General features: G+C 40.1%; 1 protein-coding gene across 1 annotated transcript in view; it reads right to left on the bottom strand.

The window, feature by feature from the left end:
• Positions 1-4,130, bottom strand: part of LOC133283090 (guanine nucleotide-binding protein G(q) subunit alpha-like) — a 133,278-nt gene extending 129,148 nt beyond the window's left edge. The window contains exon 1 of the mRNA XM_061479575.1: positions 3,730-4,130. Within this exon, the coding sequence (XP_061335559.1) occupies positions 3,730-3,865 (136 nt within the window). The 5' untranslated portion in view covers positions 3,866-4,130. The remainder of the gene's footprint in view (positions 1-3,729) is intronic.
• Between the last annotated feature and the right edge of the window lie 9,659 nt (positions 4,131-13,789).

The following is a 13,789-nucleotide window of genomic DNA, read 5'->3' as shown; positions in this document are numbered from 1 at the left end:
TTCCATTTCAAACAAAAAAGCACACCTTTGCCTTAAGAGCCATGTTTTGCACATCACAATACCTGCAAGTATGATACAAAAAAGCAAACAAGCTGTCAAGCCCTCCAACACTTAATTTTACCAGAGTTAATACACATACAGACATAGCTAGCAAGATATTACTAATTATTTTCTTAGTCAAGATACCTTCTGATAAGAAAATAATCAGAAGTATATACAGTGTAAAGGCATAGTATGTCCAGCAGTGAAGGTTTATGGCTACAACCTAACACGTAGGCCCAAACAGTGCTTTCTGAGACCAGGCAAAACTTCCAGTGATGACAGTCAAAATTATATACATCGAAAGCTAGAGCACATGGCTCTTACTGCATGCATACATGCTTAAAACACAGGCATGCAGAAAACTGTACACTGTTTGGTACATATCAATATAAAACACTAAAAAAATTTTTTTTCATACTGTAACAGTAACAGCAAACAACAGATGGATATTAAACTTTACACTCTGGAGAACAATCATAACGTTTTATGAAATGTTCAGTAGTAATGAAATCCAGAAGAATTTTAAAAATACAAGGAGATGAAAACCAAATTCAGTAGAACACTGAATTTGGTTCAAAGTACCTTAAACATTAGTCAAGCTGTGCTAGCTGAACTAGTACTATGCCTTTATAATATGCTTCAGTGCATATGTTAGAGTTCTCAGTTTTTAGAATTACAGTAATTAAAAAAAAAGATTATTTGCTTAATAGATTAGAACAGGACAACAATGTTCAATGCAGTACCTAAAATTGGTATTTTAATGTTTAATCACAGAGAGGGTTCATTTCTTAACAGTTTAAAATATAATCTTACCATAAACAAAACCAGAAAAGTTTTTCAGAAATTACTTTCAACATTTTAAACTCTTTGATCCCATGAAAAGTAAAAAGATATTATTAATACACAAAAAGGGTGCACACAGATAGTGTGCGTCACACAGTAACAGCAACCTACAGTTAGGAGGGAAATATTTCACTTTGCAAGGAAGCACTGTAATTTCTACAAGTTGGGGGGGAATTGTCTTTCCTGCCCAAGAATTTTTTCTTTGTATTTTCTACATATGTGCATTTGTATATATATCTTTTTTTTTTTAAGGGAAAAAAGCGGCATAGAAATGCTCATTTGTTCCTTATAACTTTTTGAATTAATAACTTTCACTTTGCACTTGCAACAAGCTCAAAGAGCACGCAAGGTCAATTAACACAGCTCAGTTTAAGCTGTGTTCTCTCCCTATGATTAAAAGGATAAATTTTTGTTAAGTTGCAACATTAAGTTTTGAGACAAAGATATGCACTGGAACAGTAGAGGTCAAGTTAATTAATAAAATGGATTAAATTTAAGCTATTTCAGACATTTATGTTCCCAGTCTCAGAGTTGTTATTATTATTCTCCTATTTTTAAATTGGTCCTGTCCTTCTCAACTACATAAATGATGCAAACAAATAAAAAAATTAAGAACTGAACAAGTGACTGTGCTGGCGAAACAGTGAGTGTGACTGAAAAAAGTACTGTCAGATAACTAAAAGAAACCTGCTAATTAAAACAATTTTCTTAGGGAGTTTTGCTATGGGACCTTTTTTTTTTCTTAATAAATTGAAACTTTAATCTCTATCCTACCCTGTGACTTCAAACAGTGGTTCACTGCTATACTGCATTTTACAAGATGAGATCATTAACTGTTAAACAGCTATACATGCACAAACACTTTCGATCAAATATACGACCGAGGTTGAAAAAGTACAATACAAAAAATGTGTACACAATTTTTATGCTGGTTTCTACTCAAATACAGATATAGTATTAAGTACAAAGCAGAATGTTTATTTTTACTCTTGGTTTCTTGTACATCATGCTTACATCTTCAAAAGCATGGTTGATAGGATAGTGATACATGCAGAAAATATTCATAAAGGCAATCACAGTGAGCTTCCTCCAAAGCTTTCTAAGTTATGGCTTCTTATCTATTTGCTCTGAAAACACTTTATTTCATTCAGTCTAAAGTAATGCCACAATTAGGCCCTAATCTACCATTACATATCCATACACTTAATATTACCAGCAGGTGGATCTTATAAAACAATACAAGTTCTGTACTACTGATTGTAGAAGCAAATCTCTGAATTCCTTCTCTGGGTGGTATATGTTGGTATCATTCAATAAGTTGCATGCATTTTAAAAACTTGTGAGAAACCTCTAGCGAGGAAACCAGGAAACACAGGAACAATTTGGACCTGAGAAACAAGTCAAACTTCAACCACCTCTCCTGTAACAAATGTGTATTTTTAAGTAATTATACTTAAACATCCATTAAATTAAACAAATGCAAGCTATCAGTCTTCTATTTTATCTTCAGTTTGGATCTTGAAATAGCCACAGCACACAATTCTATCAACCAAAAAGTAGGCCAAACTGAGACAGAATGTTATTACTGGTAGCACTGTATCTGTCTCTACCTCTCCTTTTTCCATATCAGTTAAGGATCACAATACCTTTCTCCATATACAAAAGACCAACTGAATTATTTAAAGTAAGAAACAACACATTCACGAGCAAGCATTAAAATGAATTCTGGATTCCTATTAACTCTCCTTAACTTATTAAAAAGGCAGTTTATTCTCTCAATATAAATCATTACTTTCATGTACATGATGCAAGACAAAAGTCTGGCATAAACACCCCACATCCACTTAGAACATTCCTATTCATTTACACACCAAACACTGGTGCAGACATATTTCAAGGCCTGCTAGTCTAAGGCAGAATCTGTAGTAACCTAAGAACTAAACAATGCAGTAGAGCACAAATATAGACAAATATATTTTAATTCAAAAGGCTTATTTTAACACAAGCCAAATTCCTATTAAACAAACACTGCCTTTTCACACTTGTGGCTCCAAAGTAACAACCTCTGTTATGATTAAAGAGAAATGATACAATAGATCTTATTTCCTGAAGAGTGGGTGGATTCCAAAGGTATTAAAGATGCTGTTATCCTCCAGCATACTCCTCAGCTTCATGGGTGCATCTGGGTTATTATGGTTTCTTTCTCCTTTTGCTTTAAATGAAAAGTAAAATCAATCTACAATCCAGGCGTAAGCCCTTTATCCCAGTTTGCCTCATTAAATAAAAACATAAAAATAATAATAAAAAAAAGACAAATAACAAATGCAACTGGTGATCCAACAACCTTTCCAAGGCTCACAGAACAATACAGATATTAAAGCCGGCCACCATTATTCTGCATAGCAACTCTCCCTGCGAGTTCTTTCATTAATCTGCTTCCTTACCATCACTCTCATACACCCATCATCACCATCATATTCCCCCAAAACTGCCTCACTCACCAGCTATCCATTCTCTCTCCATTTTGGAAGGCCGGGTTCCCTACCATATCAAACCCACCCATAGGAACCATAATTATTTACCCAGCCATAAGCGCCTCGGCGGAGCCTTCACACGGGCGGGCGTGCACATACACAACGCGGTGGTGGAGAAACGACGAGCGGGTCGCCGCCGCCGCCATCGCCACAGCCGCCCTGCGGCGAAGTTGCAAGCACCCGGGGGAAACCGAACCGATCGCGCCGGTAACGCGCCGGTAGGGCTAGCCGGAGGGAGCCCGGGGCGACGATATCGGCTGCACCCCCAGCGGCACTTAAGGCGTGTGTGCCGACAGCAGCCCTTACTCACCCAGCAGCAATAGTTTCAGTTCTCGACGGGCGTCCCGCTTGTCCCGGCGCAGCTGCCGCTCGATCTCGTCGTTAATCCGTCGGGCTTCCTTGGCTTCCTCGCTTAGGCAGCACGCCATTATGGGCTCCAAAGTCATTCTTCCTAACTGATTCAGACACAACCCCCACCCTAAAAACGCGCGCACACACACCCCACCAGAGCACCAGCCTCGGGGGACACAGACGCTCTCTACCTGGGAACCCCCACCCCAGGCACTGCTGGGCAAGGGCAGGGAAGGTGCCTTGATACCACACACGGACAAGGAGAAAGAGAGGAAGCACCTAGCAATACAGCTCTGCCTCTAATAGTCACCGCTTCTAACTTCTCGTCTGCTCTAAATTATGCACCAAGCAACATGAAAACATCCACCATAGCAGCCACAACGGCGGCAGCAGCGCTATCTAGGAGACAGATGTTGCTCAACATAAACACCCCTCACTACCTGTAACCAACACAATCCCTAAATGTCCTTCACCAACTGCACCCCTACCACCCTCCGAAGTAACCACCCCCTACGGAAGTACTAATGACCGTTAATCCCTCCCCCACACACATACTTCCCTATCGCTCCCTCAATCCTAAAATGAGAATTCCGTTTCTCTGAAAGCGGACAAGCCTGCCTCCACCCGGCAATCTCAGTATGTGCCTAGTTTGTCCTGTACGGTAGTTTGTTTCCCCCCCACCCCCATTCTACATGTTTTATTTGCTTTTGCTGGATTTGGGTTTACTCGATAACGCACATTTTTATTATATCCTTGTATTCTCTTCCTAAAAGAGATGTCTTTGGCTCATAGGAAAAGGGGGAAAATGTAATAATTTCCATGAGTGAAGTATCTTCTCCTTAAACTGGAAATTGAAATGTAGGGAATAAATATATACTAGTCACTAGTAACTTTTAATGCTGGTAATCTTGAAAATGATATTTGAATAGTTATATACAGAAGAAATAAAATATGTTTGCAACAAATAAAAACAGTAGGATACTTCACTTGCTTATAAGAACCTAATATTCTATCATTTCATGGCATCGATATATTGCATTTTCTATTCTGTTGGTGTGACCTTTATTCAACCGATGCTTTTAACTACCAACCTTTTTCACAATTCCAATACTAGAAAGCCTGTCTTAATAGTCCCCAGAGTGATAGTATGCAATTTGATGGACGTATTAAGTTCCAGTTTTTGTGAATTTGTAAAGTATTACAAAATTCCCACACTTGCCCTACCTTTTCTCACCTCCTTATTAAATTAGCTATCAGGGAATTTAGCAAAATATTCCAGGAACATTATATAAGTCTATTAAGTAGGTAAGAGGGGTGCATCACTCTTTATCTTCTATTTTCATATGTGATATTCTCTCCAGCACCTGTTGTCATCTGTTTTGAAAATCACATTCTCTTTCTTGCAACTGTTCATATATGCTGACAATATGAATTAAGTAGAGTCTACCATAAGGTGTAAGACTAAAAGGAAATTAAAAAAGGAAAAAAAATGAAAAAAATCAATACAATAATGTAGTTATCAGGTTTTAGAGAATGAAAATATCTTTCATTATTTTAAAAAGCATGATTTTTGTTTAGTTCTATATCATATTTATGTATAATGTATAAAAGCATTTAAGAAAATTTGGAATATTTTTAGAAGTATGTGAATTTTATTCTAAATTCTGTAATCCTATTTATTAATAAAATATATATTTCAGTAAAGGATCTTCTTTCTCTACCTGATGTGGATTTTAAAATTCATATATATGTAGGTGTATGTATGTATTTATCTGTGTATCTTGTGGTCCTAGAATATTAAATTCTGTGATAAATATTTATATACATTGAATTACAAATATAATATATGCAAAAATGCAAATGAGTAACCAAAAAGGAAAAGCTTTTTCTTCATGAAATAAATTCTCAACATATCAGAATTTCACAGAATCATTAGGGTTGGAAGGGCCCTCTGGAGATCATCTAGTCCAAGCTCCCTGACAAGGCAGGGATACAGCAGGTTACACAAGAATGCATCCAGGTGGATTTTGAATGTCTCCAGAGAGGGAGGCTTCATGACCCTCCTGGGCAGCCTGTTCCAGTGCTCTGCCGCACACAATGTAAAGAAGTTCTTCCTCATGCAAGGTGAAACTTCTTGTGTTTTAGTTTATGGCCATTGCTCCTCATCCTGTTGCTGGGCACCACTGGAGTCTGGCACCAGCCCCCCTGGCACCTACCTTTGTGATATTTATATGCATTAATGAGATCCCCTCTCAGCCTTCTCTTTTCTAGACTAAAAAAGCCCAGCTCCTGCAATCTCTCCTCATGAGAGAGATGCTTCAGGCCCCTGATCATCCTTGTGCCTCCTGCTGGACCCTCTTCAGTAGCTGCTTGTCTTTTCTTGTACTGAGGAGCCCAGCACTGGATGCAGTACTCAGATGTGGCCTCACAGGGCCAAGTAGAGGGGATGGATCACCTCCCTCGGACCTGCTGGCACACTTCTCCCAATGCACCCCAGGATACTATTGGCTTTCTTAGCTGCAAAGGCACACCCCCAGCTCATAGTCAACTTATCCACCAATATTCCAGGTCCTTCTCAGCTGAACTGCTCTCTAGCAGGCCAGCCCCCAACCTGTCTGGTATTTGGGGTTCTTCCCTCCTCAGGTTCAGTACCCTACACTTGCCCTTGTTGAACCTTATTAGGTTTCTCTCTGCCCAATTCTCTATCAATCAAGGTCCTGCTGAATTTCCTCCTAAACGTTAGGCCAGAAAAAAGAAAAATGGGAGTGTGGTGCAGGTTACAAGCAATATTCAGTGGATGTACAACTGCTCTGTGCCTGAAACATTTGCTGCACTGTCAGGTCCATAGCAAACAGCATCTGAATCAAGTATAAAGAAAGGATATGATTGGTCAATGAATTTGTGACATATGGATCAACTGATCAAAATCCCTTCCCAAAATGAGGGCACAGCAGTCCTACGAAAAAAATACTTTCCTCAAACAATATTGTAACCTTCCCCAGTAGACAATGTCTGACTCAGCTTTCTTAACCAACTCTTTATTGTGCTCAGTGTAGAAGGCATGTAAAACTGTCATTTAATTTTACATTTTTAGTGAGAAAAGACACTACAAGGGCCATAAATTTAATCTCTATGTACCCTCTCCCATTGACATAATTGGATTCAAAATCACTACTTAATAAATATCTTCAGATTTTTAATGGTGAGCAATGTAGTCCTGAATCGGGTATCAGCTGACAGCCATTTTTTCCTTATTTGCTTTGTGACTTAGCGAAAATAGAAGAACCCACATAATGGACAATTATGTGATCATAAACCTATGAGGAAATTTTTTTCAGCCCTCATCTCCATAATGTTGGCTTTTGTTCTGAAACCCAAAATATCCTTTGTAAATATTTTATCCTAATAAGAACTGTCAATAAATGACATATACAATTTTTGCCCATACAGATAATTATTATCCATGGATGTTATCCATACTGTTACCTAATCGTATACAGATACTTCCTGATAAACCTTCCCTGTAACAATAATTTCATATTGCTCTATCCAAGCAAGTCATGTCTTATAGCAAACCCATTGTCTGCGACATGTTTTAATGTTTCTCACTGTCACAGGAAATTAAAAGTGAAACTGTCAGAGGAGCAAGGTATGATATTAAATTTGCTGCATCTTCAGCATTCTTGCTCACAAGCCAACAAAGACTGGGGGAACCACCACTCTATCATCTTTGTATCTTTCTTTGCACTAATCAAGCCAGTCTCATTTCCTCCACATAGCTAAAGATATTTATTTTTTTGAGATATGTTTTCTGTGATGTTTTGGAAAAATTGCAACTAGCATCTGAACTTGGTACTGACATGACAGTAAACCATCAGACAACATTGTTGATTTTTATCATTAGTCAGCATACCATCTTAAGTAATGAATATCTTACAAGTCCTTTTTGATTGCCCTTCTGAATTAGGAAGATGTTTTCACAGTGCTATGCACAATTATATGTCTTGAGTGCTTACAGTTAATTTGGAGGCCATCAGTATGTCTGAGTAGAGCAAATTACCCTTTCAGTATGCCCTCCTAATCAGGTTTTTTTTAGAATAACAAATTGTAATCTGTTGGTTGTCTACTGTTAAATGAGTAACATGCAGTACTTGTAATTCCTTTCAACTGAAATAATCAGTTTGTTCTACTATGTGTTGTTTATAAGTTCTCCAGTGATATTTATTTAGAAGTAACAGCTATCTGCCAAAGTCCTAAGGTATAGACTAATGACTAAGAAGGGGTTAAGAAAAGTATTTGTTAATTTGTTGACAATGCAACACAGAAGGGAAAAGAAAATACACACAAGAGAAACTATCAGAAGGGGATTGCTTGCCAGGCAAGTATATAGCCTCACTCCTGTGTTGTGCATAGAGCTGGATTCAGTACACCACAGATGTATCCTATCTGACTATATTCTGACTATATGGAACATTTGAAAGAAGGAAAGTTTGTATAAGTATGTATATATATGTATTTGTAAAACTAATGGGAGATTTTATTTCTTGAAGAATGTTTAAACCCTGTTACACCTTTCCTCACTTGTAAAGACGACTAAGACATTTTGAGACCATTTAGGCTGGGTGTTATTTATGTGTCTCTCTCGGGGCAACACCTATATCCCTGGGCACCCCTCCCTGAGGGAGAATGGAATCTGGCCTCCACTGAGGGCCTGCCCTGAAGAGGCACCACGCCCCTGCACCTGGTTGTCTTAAAGGCAAAGTTTCCTGATTAGCAAACATCAAAACATAATATATCAATATATAAATAATAATAAAAAAACTGTATAAAAAGTAATTTGTATGTGAATGAAAACTGACAATTCACAGCTAGGAAACTGCAAATATCTCCACAGATTTTCCATACACATAGCATTAGAGTATGTAAAATCATGAGTCAGTGTATTATTTTTCCAGTAAATATAAACACAAAATAATTACTGGCCTTAGTGTAATAGGACTGCTTACAATTGTCTTTTCAACAATATAGAATTCAAACTCAAATTGACTACAGGTATTTGGAAGTTTCAGCAGGGAATCCTGTACTGTGTATATGCTTCAAAACTGCATTAATAAGAGCATCAAATATCTTTTGCATATTACTAACAAATATCTAAATGGAAAATAAAAGGATATATCTGTCATGAATGAGTGATAAGTGACATGAGGATAAAAATTGTGACCTGCTCAATTGCATTTTGGGATGGGCAATTAAATGCTTTTACAACTATGTATAATTTTATGAAATTATAACAGCAGTCCATCAGGAGACTGATTCCAGCCTTTATTATTTTAAACTGAGTGCAGAGAAGGATCTTAAGATCAATATCTTCCTCTAAATGGAAATATAGTAACAATGGAGATATCTTTCTATATCTTCACTGAGAATCTATTAAAAAAGCATGTGAAGAGTGGGGTTGATTGAAGAATAAGGTGGATTGAAGAATGGGGTTGATTGAAGAATAGGGTTGTAAATAAGTAACCTCAAGAACCTTGGGCTTTCTTAGCAACTATAGAGAAAACAAAAATTACTAAAAAAAGCTTTGCCAGAACCACTTGGTGGTTACTGATATAACAATGATCCTAAAACAAAGTGATGAAGAAATAATCACCGGTGTTCCGAAAGCCCACTAACCACATTTTTGTATGCATACAGGAGACATTGTCTAAGAAGTATGATGTAATGTGTGTAATCTAATGAATATGTATGTGTCGTGGTTTAAACCCAGTCAGGTAACTTGTTCACTCACTCCCAGTGAGTGGTGCCGAGCTGACAACAATCGAGGTCCGTGTCCGTCTCCCCCCCCCCCTCACCGGGGCTCTCCCCTTCCCCGCTCCCAGAGGAATGGGGAGGAGGATCAAGGGAGTGCAACTCCTACGGGTTAAGACAAGAACAGTCCAGCAACAAATCACCACCGCTACTATCAGCTAAAACAATGATAAGGGAAAATAACAAGGGAAGAGAATACGATACCACCGGCCAAGAAAGCGAGTTCCACCCGGAAGCCCCTGTCCTTCCCTGTAACTCCCAGTTACCCCCCCATCCCGGGCATGACGTGCTGTGGTATGGAATACCTCCCCGGCCAGCCCGGGGCAGGCGCCCCGTCTCTGCTTCCTCACAGCTTCCCCTCCTCCCTGGCAGAGCATGAGCCTCACAGAGTCCTTGGTCAGGGTAAACATCACTTAGCAACAACCGAAAACATCGGCTTCACCAACACTGTTCTCAAGCTAGAAGTCAAAACACAGCACTGCACCAGTTAACACAAAGGAAAAACATGACTGCTACTGCTGAACCCAGGACAGTATGTTTAAAGACAATATAATCACAGCCTGGTTGATGCCTGGCAGAGACATGCTTGGAGAAGCTATCCCCTGTGTCTCCCGGCGCTGCAATAAAGAATACCTGCTTTTCAACTTAAATCTTTGTTGGCGAGTTCCTGGAGTTTTCTCCAAATCACGTTATACTCAGAATAAATAGTCCTTCATAAGTCTTATGTAAGGCCATCATAAGTACTCAAGAAAAAGACGATTCCTACAAGCATATTTAAAATAGTGGAGAAAGCTTAGAAGGCAGTAGCACATAGCTGGTTTCCATTTGGTACTTGTGCAGGAAGTGAAGCAATTGGATACTGAATTAAAAATGTGGGTTGTATTGTAAACATTTATATTAGAGCTAGCCAGTTAGTATGTTGCCTAAACCAGTATGGGATAATTTCTGAACCGGAGTACAGATAACAATTGAAAAATTGTCATGCCAGAGATGCACAACTAACTATAGTATTACAGTGATTACTGTAATTTAACCAAATTAAACTGTGTCCTGGTTTTGGCTGGGATAGGGTTAATTTTATTCCTAGTAGCTGGTATAGTGTTGTGTTTTGGATTGAGTATGAGAATAATGTTGATAACACACTGATGTTTTTAGTTGTCACTAAGTAGTGTTTATACTAAATCAAGGACTTTTCAGCTTCTCATGCCCTGCCATTGAGAAGGCTGGAGTGGCACAAGAAGTTGGCTGGGAGGTGACACAGCCAGGACAGCTGACATAAACTGGCTAAAGGGATATTCCGTACCATATAATGTCATGCTCAGTATATAAACTGGGGGGAAAGCTGGACAGAGGCTGCTGCTTGGGAACTGGCTAGGCATTGGTCAGTGAGCAGTAAGCAATCGCATTGTGCATCACTGGTTTGTATATTCTAATTCATATATCATTATCATTATTATTTTCTTCCTTTTCTTTCCCATTAAGTTGTCTTTATCTCAACTCATGAGTTTGAGTCATCCAGTTCTCTTCCCTGTCCTGCTGGAGGGCTGGGAGTGAGTGAGTGGCTGTGTGGTGCTTATTTGCTTGATGGACAGAATTGCTGGTTGTGAAACTAATCTAGTATTTGTACTCAGCACTGCCATCAACTCCATCCTTTGTGAGCCATCTATTGGACACCTATTATTAACAACTCTACCTTTTATCATTTCTTCTTGGAGACCTAATCCATGGGGGAGTGTTGTGGATTAAACCCAGCCGGCAAGTAAGTGCCATGCAGATGCCCGCTTACTCTCCCCCCACTTGCCAGTGGCATGGGGAGAAAAATCATTAAAAAGGTAAAAAGCTGTGGGTAGAGATAAGAACAGTTTAATAACTGAAATAAAAGTAAAATATAATTCAACAACAACAATAAAAATAGGAAATAAAGAGAGAGAGACAGAGAGGATGGAATAAACCCCACCAAAAAAAAAACCCAAGTGACACACAATACAATTTCTCACCACCTGCTGACCAATGCCCAGCTCATCCCCGAGCAGTAATCAGCCCCTTCTTGGTAACTCCCCCCCAGTTTATATACTGAGCATGATGTTCTATGGTATAGAATATCCCTTTGGATAGTTCAGCTCAGCTGTCCTGGCTATGCTCCATCCTGGCTTCTTGTGCCCCTCCTCAATGGCATCTCAGGGGAGAAGCTGCTGCCTGAGCATTCACACACCACTGAAGGAGTCTCACACACACCGCCCGAGGCTTTTAACTGCTAGGACCAGAGTCCCTTCCCAGCAGGCAGCTCCAGTGAGCCAACCAGTGCCCCTTTAGACACCTCACTCACACACACACTCTCAGGCTCCTCCTTCAGCAACAGCTCAATGTCCAGTTGGAGACCAGTAACGAGTGGTGTCCTTCAGGGATCGGTGTTGGGACCGATCTTGTTCAACATCATTGTTGGAGACATGGACAGTGGGATTGAGTGTGCCCTCAGCAAGTTTGCTAATGAAACCAAGCTGTGTGGTTCGGTTGATACAATGGAGGGAAGGAATGCCATCCAGAGGGACATGACACGCTTGTGAGGTGAGCTGATGCCAAACTTATGAAGTTTAACCAAGCCAAGTGGAAGGTCCTACACCTGGGTCAGAGCAATCCCAGGCACAGCTACAGGTTGGGCAGAGAAGAGATTCAGAGCAGCCCTGTGGAGAAGGACTTGGGGGTGTTGGTTGATGAGAAACTGAACATGATCCAGGCTCAGTGTGCACTCGCAGCCCAGAAAGCCAACCATATCCTGGGCTGCATCAAAAGGAGTGTGACCAGCAGGTCGAAGGAGGTGATCCTGCCCTTCTACTCTGCTCTTGTGATACCTCACTTGGAATATTGTATACCGGTCTGGTGTCCTTGATTCGGAGAAAACTCCAGGAACAAACTCGCCAACAGAGTTTCAAGCTGACAAGCAGGTATTCTTTATTGCGGCCCCGGGAGGCACAGGGGATAGCTCCTCCTAATGCGTGTCCCCTGCGTGTCCCCGTATTGCTACGCAAGCCATCCTTATATAACCACTGGGCATACATACATATTCATGAGGTTACCTATGGATTACATTATTTTCCAGAAAGTTCCCCGCATGCGTACAGAATTGTGGTGGTGGTCTCTGAGGGTCGTTTACTTCTTCCAACAATCTTCATCACTTCTGGCAGCCTTTGAAGCACGTGCAGTAGATGCTTATACCGGCTTAATTGGTTCGTTAGCACCAGAGACATAATAATCCTCCTGTCCTCCTACTTACCAGTTAGTTTAACTGTAGCCCATCCTGCACACCTGCCATTCCCAGATACTCCTTATCCTTGCATCCTGTTCTTCTAGACTGTTTTTCTTAAAACTGCGTCAACTATAATGACTTATACATACATATGACATATGCATACCACATAATGACATATACATACAAGAATTCTCAGTATGTTCTCTAGCTGTACTCTATTTGCACCTCAGTAATTTTCCATTGCTACTGTTACAAATCCATCAAACTTAACATTACTTAAAACTGATTCTAAAGGTTTATATATTCCATTTTGTAATTTTGTGCCCCCCCCCCCCCCCCCCCCCCTTGGCTCATCCTCAACATAAAAAAGGACATGGAACTGTTGGAACAAGTCTAGAGGAGGGCCATGAGGATGATCAGGAGGCTGGAGCACCTCCCATATGAAGAGAGGCTGAGAAAGTTGGGGCTGTTCAGCCTGGAGAAGAGAAGGCTGTGTGGAGACCTCATAGCAGCATTCCAGTATCTGAAGGGGGCCTATAAGGATGCTCAGAAGGGATTCCTCATTAGGGACTGCAGCGGTAGGACAAGGGGTAACAGGTTCAAACTTAAACAGGGGAAGTTTAGATTAGATATAAGGAAGAAGTTCTTTACTGTGAGGGTGGTGAGGCACTGGAATGGGTTGCCCAGGGAAGTTGTGAATGCTCCATCCCTGGCAGTGTTCAAGGTCGGGCTGGACAGAGCCTTGGGTGATATGGTTTAGTGGGAGGTGTCCCTGCCCATGGCAGGGGGGTTGTAACTAGATGATCTTAAGGTCCTTTCCAACCCTAACTATTCTATGATTCTATGATTCCAACTCTGTTTCTTCTGGAACAGACAACATTGTTGCTGGATTCACAGTTAAAGTTACCCATACTAATCACTACTCATCTGAATAGGGCTTCTTCACCAGCAATATGGGAGTCTT

This window comes from Pezoporus flaviventris, unplaced genomic scaffold (genome assembly GCF_033815535.1).
Source record: "Pezoporus flaviventris isolate CSIRO_AGI_PZ_B2104156 unplaced genomic scaffold, CSIRO_AGI_Pfla_v1 ptg000153l, whole genome shotgun sequence".
In the NCBI taxonomy this organism is placed as follows: domain Eukaryota; kingdom Metazoa; phylum Chordata; class Aves; order Psittaciformes; family Psittacidae; genus Pezoporus; species Pezoporus flaviventris.
The sequence above is the reverse complement of the archived record's forward strand: the minus strand, read 5'-3'. Positions and strand labels throughout refer to the sequence as shown.